The following is a 22,580-nucleotide window of genomic DNA, read 5'->3' as shown; positions in this document are numbered from 1 at the left end:
TAAGTAGGATAATGCCTTGTATAGAAGTGGAGCCAAAAAGAAGAAAGAGAAAGGGCAAAACTCTCACAGTCAGATACATTTTTTTACACTTAGTTCTTCTGGTGAAGACTTGCCAGTGTTCTTTTCTCTGTCTGTGAGGCAGTAAGAGAAGAGATGCTATGTGGCTAGACAAGCTGGTCAGGCGAACTGGCTCTGTGGTCAACATGGAGATGGACTCTCTGGTGATGGTGGCAGATAGAAGGACCCTGTGCAAACTGTTATCTATCACGGATAATGAAAGTCACCCACTGTACACCACCATAATGAAGCAAAAGAGTATGTTCAGTGTCAGACTGCTGCCGCAGACCTGCTCAATGGACAGACTTAGGCTACGTTTACATTAGACTGCATCTGTCTCGTTTTCTTCGCGGATGCACTGTCCGTTTACATTAAACTGCCTGGAAACGTCGGGAAACGGGAATCCGCCAGCGTCCACGTATTCAATCCAGATCGTGTCAGCTCCGGTGCTGTGTAAACATTCAGAATACGCGGATACGCTGTGCTGAGCTCTAGCTGGCGTCTCATTGGACAACGTCACTGTGACATCCACCTTCCTGATTCGCTGGCGTTGGTCATGTGACGTGACTGCTGAAAAACGGCGCGGACTTCCGCCTTGTATCACCTTTCATTAAAGAGTATAAAAGTATGAAAATACTGCAAATACTGATGCAAATACTGCCCATTGTGTAGTTATGATTGTCTTTAGGCTTGCCATCCTTCCACTTGCAAGTGGTAAGTGATGTGCGCTGGGATCACACACACAGCGGCTCAGTCCCGAATCACAGCTTGTTCACTTCACTCGCGTGCTCTGTGAGCTGCGCAGGGCCGGAATGCGCACCCTCCAGAGGGCACTCGCTGTTCAGGGCGGAGTGATTTGGAGCGCAGGATGCCTGCGGAGCCGAGCGTATCTGTGTATTGGTGTTGCTGTGTGCACACTAATCGTTTTAAAAACGTTAATCTGATGATCCGCTGATACGGTCTAATGTAAACATGGGCTTAGAAGATATTTTGTTTCTAAAGCTATTAGGCTTGTCAACTCTTCCCTACTAGGACAGGGAGTGAAGTTGAGTACTGGGCCTGATGATCTGCTCTGCTCTCTGCTTTTACTCCATTTCACTGGCTGTATTAAGTCTTCTTACTTTGTACCCAAGTCTGTCTGTCTATCTATCTACATTACCAGTCAAAAGTTTGGACACACCTTCTAATTCAGTGTTTTTTCTTTATTTTTATTAATTAAAAGACACTTCATGTCTTAAAGTAATGATGGATGTCGTTTCTCTTTACTTAGTTGAGTGATGTAGTGGTTAGCACTGTCACCTCACAGCAAGAAGATTCTGGGTTCGAGCCCAGTGGCTGACGGGGGCCTTTCTGTGTGGAGTTTGCATGTTCTTCCCGTGTCTGTGTGGGTTTCCTCCGGGTGCTCCTGTTTCCCCAACAGTCCAAAGACATGCAGGTTAGGCTAATTGGTGGCTCTAAATTGACCGTGAATGTGAGTGTGAATGGTTGTTTGTCTCTATGTGTCAGCCCTACGATGACCTGACGACTTGTCCAGGGTGTACCCCGCCTCTCGCCCATAGTCATAGGCTCCAGCTTGCTCCAGCTTTATTTTCCATTGTTTAGGCAGCTTCAGCATCATACTGTGAGATTCTGTTCAAATTGTTTTTTTTCTTCTATGAAGCCTGAGCCATTTATTTTATTAGTTTATAATTATTGTTTAATTTAGTCTTCAGGAGAGAGTGCCTGCACACAGTACTAGTATTAATAGTTTTTTTTTTCTTACATAAAAGCTGAGGCATTTATATTATATTATATTATATTATATTATATTATATTATATTATATTATATTATATTATATTATATTATATTATATTATATTATATTATATTATATTTTAAGCTAACTTCATGTTGTGCTGTGAGGTTCTGTGCACTTTAACTTTTGAACCAACAGGTGCATTTGGATCAGTAAAGCCTATTTTTCTGCATTTTTGTAATCCTGGTAATCTTTTATATTGGTAAAGTTGTTTATAGGACCATTTCTCAGTGTCTTTGTTTTTTTAATCAATAGTTTTTCAGTAATAACTTAATATTTAACATATTACTCAATTTTAATCACAAAAAGAGAAAATCGCAACAATTTCTCGCAACTTTCACTTCCTCCCACAATGTAATCGCAACAAAAACCTAAAATACACCGCGACTTTCATGGCAATTTTTTGGAACCCCCCCCCCCCCCCCCCCCCGCAACATCAGACATTTTAGCCCGCAACAATCACAAAAAAGGCCCGCGAAATCCTGGGGGGATTGACAAGTTGTTATCAGCGCTCAGTTCAGAAGCCTGCATCTCTGATGGTATGGGGTTGCATTAGTGCGTGTGGCATGGGCAGCTTACACATCTGGAAAGACACCATCAATGCTGAAAGGTATATCCAGGTTCTAGAGCAACATATGGTCCCATCCAGACGATGTCTCTTTCAGGGAAGACCTTGCATTTTCCAACATGACAATGCCAAACCACATACTGCATCAATTACAGCATCATGGCTGCGTAGAAGAAGGGTCCGGGTACTGAACTGGCCAGCCTGCAGTCCAGATCTTTCACCCATAGAAAACATTTGGCGCATCATAAAACGGAAGATACAACAAAAAATACCTAAGACAGTTGAACCACTAGAATTCTACATTAGACAAGAATGGGTTAACATTCTTATCCCTAAACTTGAGCAACTTGTCTCCTCAGTCCCCAGACGTTTACAGACTGTTGTAAAGAGAAAAGGGGATGTCTCACAGTGGTAAACATGGCCTTGTCCCAACTTTTTTGAGATGTGTTGTTGTCATGAAATTTAAAATCACCTAATTTTTCTCTTTAAATGATACATTTTCTCAGTTTAAACATTTGATATGTCATCTATGTTCTATTCTGAATAAAATATGGAACTTTGAAACTTCCATATCGTTGCATTCCATTTTTATTTACAATTTGTACTTTGTCCCAACTTTTTTGGAATTGGGGTTGTAGAAAATAGTCAAAATACAGAACAACCTATGAATGAGTAGATGTGTCCAAAAAGTATGCACTGTATATGCTAGAAAGGCAGATATTTGGCAGCTGTGACTTGAGGGTTTCCTTCTGGTTGTTGTAAAAGCCCTGAACCTGCACATCTACAGCACAGTAAATGTGTTTGCACATCAGTGTTCTGTAAAAATAGTTGTTTCCATTACAAGCTCCATACAACTCAAAAACATATTATCTAGATTAACCAATAAATTTGTGCTTATTGACCCTTTAACAATATGTTGTACCAATTTATGTTTAACAACCAATGCAGTCACGAATGTGCACTGAATTGCTCATAGATGTACAGCATCATTCTGAACTGCATTACAGCTCCAGACTGGAGGATGTGCGAAATGAAGAAAAAAGAGACAACAGCTTTGTAAATTTGGATGTTGCATTATTTAGAACATGTGTGTTATAAAGCTGCTAAAACCAGCACATGTTTTACTGTGCATGCCATGTGACCTAAGATGAGCAAAATGCTTCAAGCTTGTGTTTATTGCTCTGTAGCAGGATGTGATGTAAGGGTTGCTAAGTAACGCCGGCGGTATCAGATAAATTATAAGAAGCAGCAAACGTGTGTGTCCGAGCCTTTCATTGTCAGACAGCCAAGGCCATGAAAGGAAAGAAAAAAGCTACAGTTCCTAAGAGTGAAATCAAGTCTACTCTTCATAGTAAAATGTTTTGCAGTGTTCATCTGACAGTCTGATTAAAAAAAAGGGAAAGAATGAGGGATATGAGAATTTAGAAAAGCAACCAATTCCAAAACAGAGTATAGAAAAAAGATCAAGCAAAGAGCAAAAAGCTTCCAACACACACAACCTTTTTCTTTTAACATGAGCTGCTTTTATATATACACCAAGTACATGACATCACAGTGACCACATAAGTTTAAACTTTAAACAAATAACAGGCACCACATTAACATTAACATTAACAAACGACTGGGTATTTATGAAATCTAAAGAAGATAAACAGCGAATATAAATGAGAGATCAAGAGTTCTTTTCAGTTCAGCTATCAGAGTTTCATTCTTGTGCTACTGCATGCTGCTGCCGTTTTCAAATATCAATATGAAAATGTGCAAAACAATATTAATATCTTCTCGGCTTTTTCTGGTCCAAGTCCACTCTTTGTTGACGTTTATGCTCCATGTTCAGTTTCAGAACAGATACCTCAACAGAACTTTTCACATAATAATAATAATAATAATAATAATAATAATATACTCTGAAATAAGACTGATCAGATATACATATATACATGAGATACACAGTATATTACATAGTACACTTCCTATGGAAACTTTTCATACGGAATGTGGATTTAATCACAGTTATCAAAAGTTAAATATATAGATATCAACAATAATGGCTTCAGGAAATGCACTGCATCATGGATTATTGAATGTTTTATGCACCTTATGGAAGGTCAAGTAGGAAAACAGTTTGAGCCAAGATTTCTTCCAAAATAAAAGGCAATAAATCCATAAATGGGATCAGAGTAACATTCATCAGTCATATAATGGCATAAGGTTCCTATTGGCTGCACTGTATTTATTTAATAATCGACTTTAAAGAGCAACTGCAGAGAATTTCATTGAAAATGATCCAAAACTGGACATTGTGAATTTATGAAATTATTTCTGCGTTTAATAATTCACAGTTTTAAATAAAATAATTGTTCCATTCCTTGTAAAATTGTATCTTACAAAAGAGAACAGCTGGCCTTAGAGATGGGTCAAAGACTATCACATCAACTCATCCAGGGAGAGAGACTTATTCATTTCCATGCTGGTTTATTCATTCCGCACAACTTTGCGCTCTTTTATCAGACACAAACATGCTCATCTACCCTACACTTGTGAAAGATCACTGTAAATCAGATCTTGTTACCTCTGCCAACTTTGTTGGAGGAGGTTATGTTTTTGACTCCGTTTGTTTTCTGATCCAAAGTAACTCAAAAAGCAGTGAACGGACTTTGATGAAATTGTGAGGAAAGGTGGGCCATGGGCCAAGGAACAATTGATTAGATTTTGATGCAAATCTGGATCCAGGATTTTTGTCTAGCTAGTGAATAGAATTTCGTTAAATTTGGTGTATAGCTTTTGCATAAGCCAGGCTTGTAGTGCTCGAGTCCAGGACTTGGACTCAAGTCCGACTTGTGCCCTAATTTTAAGGACTCGTGACTTGACTTGGACTTGAGCACTGATGACTTGGACTTGTGCATTAACTGCATTTGGGCTTATAAATTGGAGACAAGAACTCTGATTTTTTCTTTATTTTTTGTAACATGCCATAATGATTTGGCATTAGATATTTATATCTACATTAAAAGACAACAGAAGGCATTTTTTAAATCAAAATTCTATTTATCTCATTTTATTAAATATAGGAATGCATTTTTGATAGCTATTTTGTCACTGCTATAGCAAGTTACTGTATTAGTCTGGTTAACACCAGACCATATCACAAGTGAAATATGTCTTTTAAGATCGGAACGATTGTGCAAAGCAGCATGGGATTTCCCAGGCTAGCAAGTTATGAGTGTTTGAAATATACTATGCAATACATCAGTCCATATGTCAAAGCAATGGCCGTAAACGAGATTCGTTGAGACCTGTGCGAGACATCGTAGGACGGAAGTAAAACGTACAGCGGAAATCAAAGTGACCAACATCTGCCAACGTTGTCAAAAGACGCGTGCGCCTTCTTTCGAATGTTGATGTAATTAAGACGGAAGTTTTGTTTGTTTTGATAGCAATCAAGAAAGTTTGAAAAAAGTAGGCAGTAATCGTCATTTAAACTCGTTTTTGTGCAATATTTCATTTGGAAAACAGTTTTCAAAATGGCAGCACTGACACCTGGCTGACACTTCACGTTTCGAAGTCTCGCACAAGTCTCGTGAAGATCGCGCGGATAAGCGACACCTGTTGTGGACCAAATGAACTAAATTCAACATGGCTAAAAACTGAATAAGCCGATAAGTATAATATTTAATTGCGATTAGTTGCCAATACAAGTCAAGATATAAGTTACTAAAACCGAAAACGTAATTGAATAACACGTTAATTAAGAAATAAATCAAGTTTAAAAATGACTTCCTTTAATTTTTATACTAATTTTGTACAAGAGAATGCACATTCACCTGTTCACACGTCATGTTCAGGAACAAACTTACATTAACAGCGCTAAAATGCCTGGAGAGAAGCCCCTAGGATTGTCCATTTTGCTTATACAGACTTCTCGTGCAGTGGGAAAAAAATGCACTGCTTTGTGTTCCATATGTAGAAGAACTATTGAGGAGACAATGGGGACAACCTCGAACTTCAATCATCATTTGGCAAGACTCCACCCAGAGAAGTAAATAACTCTGTTTATAGCGGGGCTTGCTTGCTGACTGATGAACTAGCTAGTGTCAACCCTCTCTCATGTTATGTGCCCTGTTGATAGTGGGTGGGGCTTGCTGAGTGATGAACAAGCTTTTTATCTGTAGCCTATTAACTAAAACGCGGCAGTCGAGCAGGAACGTTAGTCCAACACAGTAGCAGAGACAGTTTTACATAAAGGCAGCAACAGGCACCGTCAAATGGTGCGGATAGAGTCTTGTTCTCTGACTCGACTCGAAATTTTCTTTAATGACTTGGACTTGGCTCAGGCTTGAACACTGGGGACTCAAGACTGGACTCGGACTTGAGGTTTCGTGACTTGACTACAACACTGGTATTATCCTTGGTTCAAGTGACTTGATTTTGATGTTGATAATACATGGCTTGGCGGAGGCATGCACTCTACTGAGTGCCCTTCTAGTAAATGTAAATGTTTTGCCAAGGGCAAAAACACAATCTTTGTTATAAAGTTGTGAGCAGCTCCTATGAATTGACTGTCTTTTTTTTTAAATCAATCAATTACTTGAGCTGTAAAAATGACCAAAATCTCAATATAGCTTCTCCTGGAAAGTATATAAACAATAGCGTGTCTTTGTGCAAGAGCCCCTCCCTAGTGATTGCATCCAGGAACTGGTGATGGGGTGTAAAATTGGATGTGTGAGAACAGCAAAACAGGCTGTTGGAGTTGCTTTTTAAACATGAACAACTGAAATTGCCAGGAGTTTAACAGGTTTAAAGAGATAATGGTTTGTTATTTGGTTAAAAACTCATCATATAACATCTCATCTCATTATCTCTAGCCGCTTTATCCTTCTACAGGGTCGCAGGCAAGCTGGAGCCTATCCCAGCTGACTACGGGCGAAAGGCGGGGTACACCCTGGACAAGTCGCCAGGTCATCACAGGGCTGACACATAGACACAGACAACCATTCACACCTACGGTCAATTTAGAGTCACCAGTTAACCTAACCTGCATGTCTTTGGACTGTGGGGGAAACCGGAGCACCCGGAGGAAACCCACGCGGACACGGGGAGAACATGCAAACTCCGCACAGAAAGGCCCTCGCCGGCCACGGGGCTCGAACCCAGGACCTTCTTGCTGTGAGGCGACAGCGCTAACCACTACACCACCGTGCCGCCCCATCATATAACATGACACCATCATTTTAACATGAATTCAGTTTGATTCTGCTTTCAGAAACGTCTACATTGCATTGCATTTTTAACTTTTATTTTAAATATCTCCAGCTTTTCTCTTTTTGCAGGCATTGCAAGGGTTCTGTTCAAGTGAGCTGAAGATGTTCAATATGTAATATTGTATCTTCGACATGAAAAATAAATCAAAATATAAAGTGCAAGAAATACACAACCTGATATAATGCCTGAATGAAACTCTGATTAACTCAAAGTAAAAAGAAACGAACATGGAATGCTTGTCTCACAAGTAAGAAAAAAATCTTTCTGGTAAAAATAAAAAAATAAAATAAAATAACTAATTTCTTATACATTAATTGGTTCAACCAGACATTCCACACAAGCATTTCCAGTCTCCTTTCCCCTGACCTTATCTCAGATAACTTGCCTCACCACCCCATCCTCTCCTCACATGACCTCCTGATGTGACCCCTCACTTCTGCACTCTGGTGTGATGACCGCAGTGCTCAGCCGACTGCTTGGTTACCCCTCCGAACACTTCCACCTCACGGCTGGTCCAAGGGACTACATTACCCAGCATGCCTGTGCTGCAGTGTGCTAGTGCAGAAAGCTCTGCCCGAGTCAGTGGCCGGTCCCACATATTAAACTGAGAGAGATCCCCTAAGAGAGCTCGTGATGCCTCGAAACGAAGTCCACCCATTGAATCCTGCATGGAAGAGAAGACAGCAATTAGGATTCTGTTTAAAACCATACATTTCTTTTGTTCTGTTCGCATCCCTGCTCACTTTGTCTGAAGCACTTGGCCAGTGTTGTAATTGAGTCACTAAACCTCAAGTCCGAGTCCAATCTCGAGTCCCCAGTGTTCAAGTCTGAGACAAGTCCAAGTAATTTAAAAAAATTTTGAGTTGAGTCCACTATTGATCCGAGTCGAGTCTGAGAACAAGACTCCAACTGCACCATTTGACGATGGCTGTTTTAGCACCATTAACATTAGTTTGTTCCTGAACATGACGTATGAACAGGTGAATGTGCTTCTCTTTGTCAGGGAGTGTGAAGTATTCTGTCAGAGATGGTTGGGAGATTGATGTAAGTGCAGAAGGTGTGTTTATTAATACAAGCGAAGACAGGTAAACAATCCAGAATGGCAGGCAAAATTGTAAAACAGTGAAACAGGCAATAGGTTGAACGAGGCACAAACAAGCTATCGTAGACTCGGCAGAATCAAAGACGAGAAACAGGAACTCAGGGATCAGGAACCCAAACAAGGAAATAAGGCCTGGTAATGTATCAGCAATGCAAGTCAATACTTCGCAAAGTAAGTGTGTTTTCACAGTTTTTATACAGACACGCTGATTGTGCCTTAATCCTGTGCAGGTGCGAGTCGTTTACAGTGTGAGAGCCCGGTTGGTGTGCGTGCGCCCGAGAGTCTATCTGATGCACATGCCAAGGCGCGCAGGTGTGACACACTCTTGCACGAAATTAGTACAAAAATTAATGTAGATATAAATATCTTATGCCAAATTATTATGGCATGTTACAAAAATAAAGAAAAATCAGAATCCTCGTCTCCAATTTATGAGTCAGAATGCAGTGAATGCATGAGTCCGAGTCCAAGTCCGAATCATCAGTGCTCAAGTCCAAGTCAAGTCACGAGTCCTTAAAATTAGGGCATGAGTCGGACTCGAGTACTACAAGCCTGACACTTGGACAAATGAACTATGTACCATATGTTTCTCACAATCCCCAGTCAATTGACGGATTCCAAGCTTCATCACATGAACAACCAAAAGACACACATGAAACTTCTCCATGTTCATGGTAACTTGGTCAGAAACATGCTTTTATCAGCTATAGACTGTTTAAATGTTGTCTTTAATGGAACTCTGAGGTATTCCTGTTCCATATCGCAGTCCAAATTTACCAGTGTGAAAACAGAAACATACAAGGACTGCAAAAATAAAGCACTAACTAACTAATACACTCCCTGATAGATGAAAATCAAATGCAGCTCTATCTCTTCTTTTTTATATATAATGACAATGTTTGTGAAAATCATTAACGATTTGGGCTTTTTTTCTATTTTCACTATACTGATTTTGTGAAATTGAGCCCTGGTGTAGTGAATGACATTGTGGGAATAAAATCCTTCTTTATAACGCCTGTAAATTCCCTATGTGTATATATACTGTATATATATACACACACACACACCTGCTTAGCTCTCATGTCTGGAAGTCTAACTAACTGTGCAATTCTCAGCTCAGCTGGTCGTCTTGAGCATCAGCCAGTGTATGACTCACCTGTTCCTGGCCTAGGACGAGCGTTCCTCCGGGACGGATGTAGTGGCGGGTTGCCAGGTCCTTCCCCTCACCTTTCAGCTTGCCTCCCACATAGGCATGCCACACTCCTCCTCTCCTGTTCCAGCTGACACACACATGCTGCCAGGAACCCGCCGTCAGGTTCAGATAGAACTGTGCCACCTACAGGAGGAAGGAAATATTCTTGAATATTTCATCAACATCCTTTCTCTCAACATCGCCTTAGGGTAAGATTAACCACTCTCATACTGAACTGCTGATCATAACGAGAGGCTAGGGGGCAAAGATTGAATCTCATGAATGTCAATGATGTTATTATTTTGAAGATTTACAGTCTTAGGAAAGCTCTAAGCATTAGCACGGCTATCAAAGCATGAACTTCAGGTTGAACTGTAACTACCAGTTTAAAGGCCAGTAACAACAAGGAAAGTAAAGTAAAAAATACAAATGCAATGCGGTAATCATTAAAGGAGAACTGAAGGCAAATTTTTTATTATCAAAATTCTATTTATCTCATTTTATTAAATCTAGGAATGCATTTTTGATCGCTATTTTTTCACTGCTAGAGCAAGTTATGAGTGTTTGAAATATGCTCTGTAATATCTCAGTCCATATGTCAAAGCAATGGCCGTAAATGAGATTCGTTGAGACCTGTGCGAGACATCGTAGGACGGAAGTAAAATGTACAGTGGAAATCGAAGTGACCGACATCTGCCAACGTTGTCAAAAGACGCGCCCGCCCTCTTTTGAATGCTGACGTAATCAAGCCGGAAGTTTTGTTTGTTTTGATAGCAATCAGGAAAGTTTGAAAAAAGTAGGCAGTAATCGTCATTTAAACTCGTTTTTGTGCAATATTTCGTTTGGAAAACAATTTTCAAAATGGCAGCACTGACACCTGGCTGACACTTCACGTTTCGAAGTCTCGCACAAGTCTCGTGAAGATCGCCCAGATAAGTGACGCCTGCCGTGGACTAAATTAACTAAATTCAACATGGCTAAAAACCGAATAATATTTAATTGCAATTAGTTGGCAATACGAGTCACGATATAAGGTTACTAAAACCGAAAACGTAATTGAATAACACGTTAATTAAGAAATAAAGCAAGTTTAAAAATGACTTCAGTTCTCCTTTAACCAGTCATCACAGTAATCAATACATAACCAGGGCTTAATTTGAGCCGGAACATGACGGAACAAGATCCGGAATCTCCGTCATCGGATCCGGCAGCTATTTTCATTTCATTCGGTGTTCCGGCAGCTGTTTAAATGGATCAGATCACCTCCGTGACCATCACAAAGGGAAAAAAATCAAACAATAAATTAAATAAATAAGTAAATAAAAATTTGTTTAGTGTTCGGTTTTGATTTTGATATCTGTTGTTGATTTCTCTCCTATGACATCCACAAAATCTATGCGAAAGGGGAAGGGGGGGACATGAGCTGTATACTTCCGCTCAATAGAACACCGGGTTTTTTGTAGCCGTTAGCTTGCACTGTGGAAAAAATGGCAAAAAAACAAGAAAGATTACTAAAATGCTTAAAATGAATTCTCCAAATTGTTTTGTAAACCCTTTATTTCTTAACTATTACTTGAATTGATTGCACTTATGTTTGCTGGCACTGCTTTTAAATTATTCTCTTTTTTGGGCTTTTTCCACCTTTATTGGATAGGACAGTGTAGAGACAGGAAATGAGCAGGAGAAAAACAGGGAGGGCTCAGAAAATGACCACCAGTCAGAATCAAACCCAGGTCCCTGGATTTATGGTATGGCTCCTTATTCACCTGAGCCACGAAATCCCGCTAGCACAGCTTTTAAATACCCTACTTAAATCCTTAAAATGAGTCATGTAACGCATGTCTTGTGTGATCTGATCTCCAATGGTGAAGTAAACTGGTTGTGATATGAGTACAGTCTGTTATTTTAGAAGATAAATTTAATATATAATTTAATATATAGCCTAATAAAAAATAATATTTTATAACATAATATCACAACATATTACTGTCTGTAACTGTTCGTCACTAAAGCGTTTTCTAAGATCATAATGTCTGATATTATTATTATTTTTATTAACACACACAATAGGCGTGTGTGTGTAAAGTTATAGTAAACCACCCCCTGCCTTTTTTTTTTTGAGTTGCCGGACCCACCCACCTCCTGCGTTCCGGGACCTCCCACTTCACAAATTAAGCACTGTACATAACCAACACATTTATTTAATGATGCTGAACAGGGTTTAGCCTGAAGTGTAGGTTGTGGACAAGTTGTCATAACTGTAAACGTGATATACTCGTGTACACTGATCTGTCCTACACACATTACACTAATAGAAGCAACACGAGCTATGTAAAAAAAAAAGAGAGAGAGAATAGCCAAAAGAGGTCTCAAGAGATTAGAATAACATTTGCTAACATAATTATAATTTTTAATGTGCATTTAAACAAATTAGATTAAAATTTAGTTATAGACTGTGAGCTGGCTAGTGGTTAGCGTGTCTGTCTCTCGACCAGGAGATCATGAGTTCTACTCGCAGTCGGGTCATACCAAAAGATCATCATAAAAATGGTACCTACTACCATCTGGCAAGGCACGCTGCAATACAGATGCGAGTGGGGAAGCCAAACTCTCATGGTGACCAGAGGACTAACCCTATGCTGTAACCCTAGCTGTATAGTTGAGAGGCCGGAGATCGGTGCCACACCCATACACCTCAAAGAGCTGGTTAGTAGCTACTGGGACAGGAGACTGCCGAGGAAGACCAGATTCTGGCGTGAAAGGGACTTTGACTTGGCTTAGTTATACATCACGCACTCTTCGAGACTTGTATAAATCATAAATTTATAAACAATTACAAACTTCTTCCTGTAAAGCACCATCATCAACTCAATCTCCCAAGGGTTTTCCCATATATAGTACTCTTAAAAAGGTTATACTGTATTTAAAACTATTCAGGAACCCATACTGGTTCTATGAAGAATCCTAAAACAGTTGAAGAACTGTTTTTAATGCTGTACAGATGATTTAAGAACCACCATTGAAGCACATCAGTGGAATATTCTGGAAAACCAAATATCCTGGTTAGTAAACAGGTTGTGTTGTATGGGTTTTTTGGCAAATATTCTTTAAAATCACCAAACTACTTCTAAATCAAATCCGATATATCAAAGAAATTATAAAATTGATTGTATCCTGATAATAACATAACAGACAATGAATGATTAGACGCGATTTCACATTGGCTGAGAGGAAGCGGTTGGTCCTGGGTGTCAAACATGGTTTATACCTCATTTTTGATGATGAGCTCAACAGGGCCATGGACTAACTGCTGCAGGAGCAGCTCATGAGGGTCCTCTGGCACGGCGTAAGAAACTGCAGTTCCCAGGATGTTCTGCGCAGGTCTGAGCCACATGCAGACAGTGAGGGCGTGGAGTGTAGGGATTGCTCGCTTCACCACAGCATACATAGCGCTGCTCCTCAGAGGAAAAGAGAGTCTGTAACCCTCTGGGAACCTGTTCTCAGACAGACCTGATAAACACACACACACGCACAAATAATGACTACCAGACTACCGCCTGTTCCCTAGAAGGGTTTTCTTTTTCTACATTTTTACTATTTAACACTATGAAATACAGTAGATATAGATATAAGATTAGATAATTATTTGATTTTGAAATAACTTTTTTATTCATGATGGAGCTTCACCCAGGATTCTTTTCTTCTTCTTTGTCCCATAGCCAGCAAGGGCTGTAGAGGCACCACTGATGACATTTTAACAGTCCATCATTGGTGTGTCTAGGGCATTTTAAACTTGGCAGACCTCATCCCTCTCCAAGCTTGATCAACGGACAATTTAGAGTAGCCAGTTAACCTAACTGCATGTCTTTGGACTGTGGGGGAAACCGGAGCACCCAGAGGAAACCCACGTAGACCCAGGGAGAACATGCAAATGCCACACTTTTGGACTGATATATTACATAGCATATTTCAAACACTCATAACTTGCTATAGCAGTGACAAAATGTTTGTTTTATCTGTAACCGCTTATCCCGTGCGGGGTCATAAGCTGGAGCCTAGCCCAGCTGACCATGGGCGAGAGGCAGGATACACCCTGGACAAGTCACCAGCTCATCGCAGGGCTGACACACACATAGAGACACAAACAACCATTCACACTCAATTTAGAGCCACCAATTAACCTGCATATCTTTGGACTGTGGAAGGAAACCCACGCAGACATGGGGAGAACATGCAAACTCCACACAGAAAGGCCCTCGTCAGCCGCTGGGTTAGAACCCAGAACCTTCTTGCTGTGAGGCGACAGTGCTAACCACTACACCACCAGTGACAAAATAGCTGTCAGAAATGCATTCCTACATTTTATAAAATGAGATAAATAGAATTTTGATAATAAAAAAATTGCCTTCAGTTCCCCTTTAAGGTTTCCAAATAGGCTGAGCATTTCATTGCTTCTCTTGAATTCTAAATTCTTGTGTAGGGAAACAATTACATTTTTAATAGAAACTATTATTGATGCATTTGATTCAGACATAGATTACTACATAAATAATTCCACTAGTCATATATTTTTTACAATTATTTCTATTAAAATATAATCAGACATTTTGACTGGTTGTGCATATGAGAATCATCTGCAATTTTATCACATGGTGGAAGACGAAGACATTTGAAACCACTGAATTATGAACATGCATGTTACATTTATAAATTATTTACATTATCCTTCTTGTCTAGTTCATATTAAAGCACTAACTAGGGTCCTTAACCACTTCATGTCATCCATCCATCCATTATCTGTAGCCGCTTATCCTGTGCAGGGTCGTGGGCAAGCTGGAGCCTATCCTAGCTGACTATGGCGAGAGGCGGGGTACACCCTGGACAAGTCGGCAGATCACCGCATGTCTGACATATAGAGACAAACAACAATTCACACTCACATTCACACCTACGGTCAATTTAGAGCCACCATTTAGCCTAACCTGCATGTCTTTGGACTGTGGGGGAAACCGGAGCACCCAGAGGAAACCCACGCAGACACGGGGAGAACATGCAAACTCCACACAGAAAGGCCCCCGTCGGCCACTGGGCTCGAACCCAGAACCTTCTTACTGTGAGGCAACAGTGTTAACCACTACACCACCGTGCCGCCCACTTCATGTCAGTATCAGTTAATCAATCAATCAATTAATTAATTAAGTTCAGTTTATCAGAATGAGATCTTTATGCCAGAACTAATGAAATGTTTATTAGTCCAATAATACACTCTCTCCTTATCAAACATCAGCACATCATCAGATTCCAGATTGTTGAAATCAATGAAACTTGCTTAAAAGCTCATGGATTGTGGTTGTGATTAAATCTTTCTCTGTCTTCTCCACACTCTCTCACCTTGCTCAAGGCTGCTGATTCGTTGGTGGACAGCATCCAGTCCATGGTCAATGTGCTGCTGATGTTTCTGCGTTTCCTTGCGAAGTGCTTTCCTCTCCTCTTCCAACACTTGCATCTTCCGCTTCAGCTCTCGTTCCAGATCCTCCACTCTCCTCTGTGCTACGGCTCCATGAACAGTGACTGCGCTCGAGACACTGCCTTTGCCCTTCTGCCCTGACTCTGTGTGGTTGTGAGCCAGTGGAGCCATTTCTGCCTACAAGAACACTCATATATTATAAATGAGTTTTGTGTAGGGATGCACTGTGACAGTGAGCGCTGATGTGTGAGATAATACCGGTTTCGAACTCGGGCTTGGTACTGGATGGATTTCAGTCTGTTTTTTGAATTGTCATGACGTCAAAGTGACGTTCCTGACGAGACTCAAATCATATGAACACGGGACATAGCTCGTTTCAAAGAAGGTTGATATTACGCCATTAGGGTTGACCTAAGAAGGTATTGGATCAGTTTTAGGCCCATACTCAGATCAGTACATCCTGGGTGAGAATTTTTACAAAAACACACTGCATCATTAGTTGGGACTGGGAACAGCGAGCACAACAGCATACACTGCAGCACCTACAGAACTCATACATCTTCCAGTCCAGGTGATCGATCACGTATGCTCCAATGTATTACTGTGATTTAAAACAAACAAACAAATCAGATGCTTATCCTGGAAGCAGTAGCCTATTACTGAGGATCTTATTTAACTTTTTTTTTCACCTCCTCCTTGATGCAATGCTCACACGCAACCTTTTAATTTATGGTGAGGAACACTGATGTTATTGATTTTGAACCAGGTTTCATCACGCAGGACTAGAGCGTGCTGTGGCCACGCGCGCTGATGATGCAGCACTTGTGGGATCAAACGTGGGACTGGCGCGAGCGCTCCGGCTCACAGCCAATCAGAGCAGCGCGTTTCTAGCGCAGAGCCGTAAATCACAGAGACCACGACGCGCGCGCGGAGCAGAAACGAGCTGTGGGGGAGTGGCGGACTTTTTCTTTTTTAGTGTGTGATTATCTGCACAGCACGATCGCATCCAAATCCTACCAGTGCTGTATTAAGCTCGTGCGTGCGTGCAGGTCTATTATGCGTGTGCGTGTGCTGGTGCTCTGACAAATTGTCCTGCCTATCCAGGGTTCCTGTGCCTGCGCACTTCACTTTTCCACACTCATTAAATTCAGCATGCTTCTTCACATCATTTGATGCTGGAGGCATTTTCTGCTGATGAGACAGACTATCAAAACATGCCACCTGTTGTTTCATACTGGAAGCATTGTTTTTCTGACAAGACCATTTATACTTACAAAATATACTACATGCAGTTTTACAGGCCGACTGGAAACATCAATAGCACAAAATATTGTAATTGGCAATAATGTTTTTAGGAAGCTGTTTAAATGCACACTAGGGGAGTTCGGACAGATTGGTGTGCAATTTTTTTTTTTACATATTGTTTAGGACTGTATACAACATGATGGATAATTCAATATCCAGTGCCCGTTGTATTGTTCTGGATTGTTGTTTTCTTTTCTTTCAATTTCAGAATGTCAGTATTGTCTTTTTATATAAGGTATATTGTAAACAGTGTTTTTCCCCCTTTCAATCCACATTGTTGTAATTTTGTGTTATAATTATTAGAGCTTAGATCCTACTGAACATGAATGAATGATAATGAATTCTGTACATACATTAAATATATGATTACAGGACAAACAGGCCGTTTGCATTCACTGAATCGTAGATACACACTTTCAACACTAAAATGTGTAGCATTTACTTTCAATAAAATAAAAATAAAATAAAAAGATTGGTAACATGCCTTCCATATTCTTCCTTGAATGGTAATGTTCTACAAGGGTTCTACTTTAAGGAAGAACTCTCCAAGGTGCTGGATGACACCCTGTGAAACTCCATCCATCCATTATCTGTAGCCGCTTATCCTGTTCTACAGGGTCGTAGGCAAGCTGCAGCCTATCCCAGCTGACTATGGGCGAGAGACAGGGTACACCCTGGACAAGTCACCACGTTATCACAGGGCTGACACATAGACACAGACAACTATTCACACTCACATTCACACCTACGGTCAATTTAGAGCTACCGATTAGCCTAACCTGCATGTCTTTAGACTGTAGGGGAAACCGGAGCACCCGGAGGAAACCCACACAGACACGGGGAGAACGTGAAGAACACAGAAAGGCCCTCATCGACCGCTAGGCTCGAACCCAGGACCTTCTTGCTGTGAGGCAACAGTGCTAACCACCACCATGCCACCCCATTTACTTTAAATAAAATAAAAATAAAATAAAAGATTGGTAACATGCCTTCCATATTCTTCCATGAATGGTAACGTTCTACAAGGGTTCTACTTTGAGGAAGAACTCTCCAAGGTGCTGGATGACACCCTGTGAAACTCCATCCATCCATTATCTGTAGCCGCTTATCCTGTTCTACAGGGTCGCAGGCAAGCTGGAGCCTATCCCAGCCGACTATGGGCGAGAGGTGGGGTACACCCTGGACAAGTCGCCAGGTCATCACAGGGCTGACACAGAGACAAACAATCATTCACACTCACATTCACACCTACTGTCAATTTAGAGCCACCAATTAGCCTAACCTGCATGTCTTTGGACTGTGGGAGAAACTGGAGCACCCGGAGGAAACCCATGCAGACACGGAGAGAACGTGAAGAACACAGAAAGGCCCTCATCGACCGCTAGGCTCGAACCCAGGACCTTCTTGCTGTGAGGCGACAGTGCTAACCATTACACCACCGTGCTGCCCCATTTACTTTAAATAAAATAAAAATAAAATAAAAGATTGGTAACATGCCTTCCATATTCTTCCATGAATGGTAACGTTCTACAAGGGTTCTACTTTGAGGAAGAACTCTCCAAGGTGCTGGATGACACCCTGTGAAACTCCATCCATCCATCCATTATCTGTAGCTGCTTATCCTGTTCTACAGGGTCGCAGGCAAGCTGGAGCCTATCCCAGCTGACTATGAGCGAGAGGCGGGGTACACCCTGGACAAGTCGCCAGGTCATCACAGGGCTGACGCAGAGGCAAACAATCATTCACACTCACATTCACACCTACGGTCAATGTAGAGCCACCAATTAGCCTAACCTGCATGCCTTTGGACTGTGGAGGAAACCCATGCAGACATAGGGAAAACGTGAAGAACACAGAAAGGCCCTCGTCGGCCACTGGGCTCGAACCCAGGACCTTCTTGCTGTGAGGCAACAGTGCTAACCATTACACCACAGTGCCGCCCCATTTACTTTAAATAAAATAAAAATAAAATAACAGATTGGTAACAGGGGCGGCACGGTGGTGTAGTGGTTAGCGCTGTCGCCTCACAGCAAGAAGGTCCTGGGTTTGAGCCCCGGGGCCGGCGAGGGCCTTTCTGTGTGGAGTTTGCATGTTCTCCCCGTGTCCGCGTGGGTTTCCTCCGGGTACTCCGGTTTCCCCTACAGTCCAAAGACATGCAGGTTAGGTTAACTGGTGACTCTAAATTGACCGTAGGTGTGAATGTGAGTGTGAATGGTTGTCTGTGTCTATGTGTCAGCCCTGTGATGACCTGGCGACTTGTCCAGGGGTGTACCCCGCCTTACGCCCGTAGTCAGCTGGGATAGGCTCCAGCTTGCCTGCGACCCTGTAGAAGGATAAAGCGGCTAGAGATAATGAGAATGAGAGATTGGTAACATGCCTTCCGTATTCTTCCTACAAAGGTTCTGCTTTAAGGAAGAACTCTCCAAGGTGCTGGATGACACCCTGTGAAACTCATTTTAAAAAAAAAAAAAACATTTTTAATATAAATGCTACATTTTGGTGTTTTGAAACCATTTATGAACAACACCCCATTAGGAACAGCGTGTGTGTGTGTGTGTGTGTGTACCTCCAGTTTCTCGATGCGCTCTTTCATGTGCATGATGGCTCTCTCCAGTTCCCGGACAGTGAGTGCAGGTGGTCCGGCGTCGTCCTGCATCATGAGTCCGTCTCTGCTGTCCCTCCTCCTGCCAGCCCATAAGCCTTCGCTCCTGTGTGTGCCGCTTTCGCAGACAGAGAGTTTCCCGGTGAGCTCTCGGATCGTGCGCTGCTCGGCGCGGATCTCCTCCTCCTGCTGCTCCACGGTGCGCTGGAGCTCTTGTGCTGTGGCGCGGAGATCCCCCCACTGATCTCCTGCATACACAGACTGATCGTCCGCCTGGAAGCCTTTGGGTCTGCACTCTTTAGCCGGAACCGGAGTACAGATCAACCTGCTGACTGTTACCACCTGCTGCTCCCCGCCATCACCTCCTCCTGTTCTCACCCCGGTGATCCCGTAGAAGGTTGGAGACTCCGGGCTGGTCCTCTCTCCGCTGCCATGGAGCGCGTCCACAGGTCCTGCCCGGGCCACGGAGCCTGACGGGAAGGTGAGGACACTGGAACCCGCAGACAGGGACTGATTATCGGCGAGCGGCTGGGCTGCGGTCGAGGCTGCGGCTGCAGGAGGAGGAGAGCCGCCGTGCACCGCGGCAATGATGCAGATTACAGCCCCGACAAACGCCACCATCCCGGCGGCCAAGATCACAACAATGAACTTCAGGGTGGCGGTTTGAGCAGGCGGTGAAGATGAGAAACAGAAAGAAAACCTCCACAATACTAATTCACCGATTGCTCTTTGATATTCAGCTATACAATGTTAATATGGCAGCAGATCACACCGGCGATTCTCTTTTCTAATGATGCCACCAGCGTTTTCAGTGTAGTCTGTGCTCACACTGAAGCCCCGCCCCCTTTTTCTGCTTCACTGCTACGCAAATCTCTTCATCCCCAGAAAAGTCATTCCGACTAGTGCGCCACTTTGCGTACACTTTTGCTTAGGGCGCTAATATTTCAGTGTATGCCATGCCATGCCGTGTTTCGTCTCACAGAGCTAGTGAGCTGAGCTTCACTGGATTATTAGACTGAGCAAACAATGAACATCCATCCATCCATCCATCCATCCATTATCTGTACACTCTAAAAAATAAAGGTGCTTCAGTGGTTCTTCAAATCTCTGGATGGTTCCATGGAGAGTCAAAACTCTGTGATGAACCATTACATTATGCGAAAGGTTCTTCACATTGGAAATGGTTCTTCAGAGCCTGGCATTCTCTTACCATTTGCTGGTCAATGCACATAGGCTATGTTTACACAAATCTGTCTTCACTGCTCAAACAAATGGTTTAAATGGTTCTTTAAAGAACTGTTGCATGAACGGTTCTTTGAAGCCCTGAAAAAGGTTCTTCTATGGCATCGCCCTGAAGAACCGGTACTGGCCCCATTATTTTTTAGAGTGTAGGCAAGCTGGAGCCTTTCTCGGCTGACTATGGGCGAAAGGTGGGGTACACCCTGGATAAGTCACCAGATAATTGCAGGGCTGACACAGAGACAAACAACCATTCACACTCACATTCACACCTACGGTCAATTTAGAGCCACCAATTAGACTAACCTGCATGTCTTTGGACTGTGGGGGAAACCGGGGGAAACCCAAGCAGACACGGGGAGAACATGCAAACTCCACACAGAAAGGCCTCCGTTGGCCACTGGGCTCAAACCCAGAACCTTCTTGCTGTGAGGCAAGGTCGCCAGGTTATTGCAAGGCTGACACATAGACAAACAACCATTCACACCAATTTAGAGCCACCAATTAGCCTAACCTGCATGTCTTTGGGAGAAACCAGAGCACCCAGAGGAAACCCACACAGACACGGGGAGAACACATAAACTCCACACAGAAAGGCCCTTGCCGGCCGCTGGGCTCGAACCTAGGACCTTCTTGCTGTGAGGCGACAGTGCTAACCACTACACCACCGTGCCACCCCCAAACAATGAACATAACATGCTTAAAGATACACTCAGCCAGCACTTGATTAGGAATGCCTGTCCACCTATAAAATTATCTAATCAGCCAGTCATGTGGCAGCAGTGCAATGCAGAAAATCATGCTTTGGTTCGACTACATCAGCCATCAGAATGAGGGAAAAATGTAATCTCAGTGATTTTTACACGGGTTGGTTCGAATCTTTCTAGAACTCTTGGGATTTCCACGCACAACAGTCCATCCATTATCCATAACCGCTTATCCTGTGCAAGGTCATGGGCAAGCTGGAGCCTATCCCAGCTGACTATGGGCGAGAGGCGGGGTACACCCTGGACAAGTCACCAGATAATTGCTGGGCTGACACAGAGATAAACAACCATTCACACTCACATGCACACCTACGGTCAATTTAGAGCCACCAATTAGACTAACCTGCATGTCTTTGGACTGTGGGGGAAACCGGGGGAAACCCAAGCAGACACAGGGAGAACATGCAAACTCCACACAGAAAGGCCTCCGTTGGCCACTGAGCTCAAACCCAGAACCTTCTTGCTGTGAGGCAACAGTACTAACCACTACACCACCGTGTTGCCCCGCACAACAGTCTTGAGAGTTTAATCAGAGTGGTGTAATAAAGAAAAAACAGTCAGTTCTGCGAATGGAAATGTTTTGTTAATTAGAGAGGTTAATGGAGAACGGCCAGACTTGTTTGAGCTGACAGAAAGGCTACGATAACCACTCTGTATAACTGTGTTGAGCAGAAAAGCATGCCAGAATGCACAACAGGTCAAACCTTGAGGCAGATGGACTTACACAGCAGAAGATCATGTTGGGTTCTATGTCTGTCAACGAAGAACAGAAAGCTGAGGTTGCAGTGTGTACAGACTCACCAAAACCGGACAGTAGAAGACTGGTCTGATCTCAATTTTGCTCAGGTAGTAGGGTCAGAATTTAGTGCCAAGAGCATGAATCCATGGATCCAACTTGCCTTGTGTCAACAGTCCAGACTGGTGGAGGTGGTGTAATGGTGTGGGGAATGCTTTTTTTTTTTTTAGCACATTTTGGGCCTGTTAATATCAATCATCACTTGATTGATCTGAATCCAATACAACACCTTTGGGATGTGGTAGAACAGGAGATTTGCAGCATGAAAGTACACGTGAAGAATCTGCAGGAATTGTATGATGCACTCATGATAACATGGATCAGCATCTCAAAGGAATGTTTCCACTCTTGTGGAATCCATGCCATGAAGAATTGAAGCTGTTTTGAGAGCAAAGGCAGCCAGGCCCTAATCAGTATTAGTATAGTG

At 42.4% G+C, this 22,580-nt stretch overlaps 1 protein-coding gene across 1 annotated transcript; it reads right to left on the bottom strand.

The window, feature by feature from the left end:
- Nucleotides 1–8,113: 8,113 nt before the first annotated feature.
- Nucleotides 8,114–20,027, bottom strand: LOC132868703 (neuronal pentraxin-2-like). Its single transcript, XM_060901799.1, has 5 exons — nucleotides 19,316–20,027; nucleotides 15,369–15,621; nucleotides 13,246–13,487; nucleotides 9,942–10,121; nucleotides 8,114–8,347 (listed from the first exon to the last, which is right to left on the bottom strand). Exons 1-5 carry the CDS (start codon nucleotides 19,970–19,972, stop codon nucleotides 8,114–8,116), a joined length of 1,566 nt encoding a protein of 521 aa, XP_060757782.1. The 5' UTR covers nucleotides 19,973–20,027.
- Between the last annotated feature and the right edge of the window lie 2,553 nt (nucleotides 20,028–22,580).

Source organism: Neoarius graeffei, chromosome 20, assembly GCF_027579695.1.
Source record: "Neoarius graeffei isolate fNeoGra1 chromosome 20, fNeoGra1.pri, whole genome shotgun sequence".
Lineage (NCBI taxonomy): Eukaryota > Metazoa > Chordata > Actinopteri > Siluriformes > Ariidae > Neoarius > Neoarius graeffei.
The sequence above is the reverse complement of the archived record's forward strand: the minus strand, read 5'-3'. Positions and strand labels throughout refer to the sequence as shown.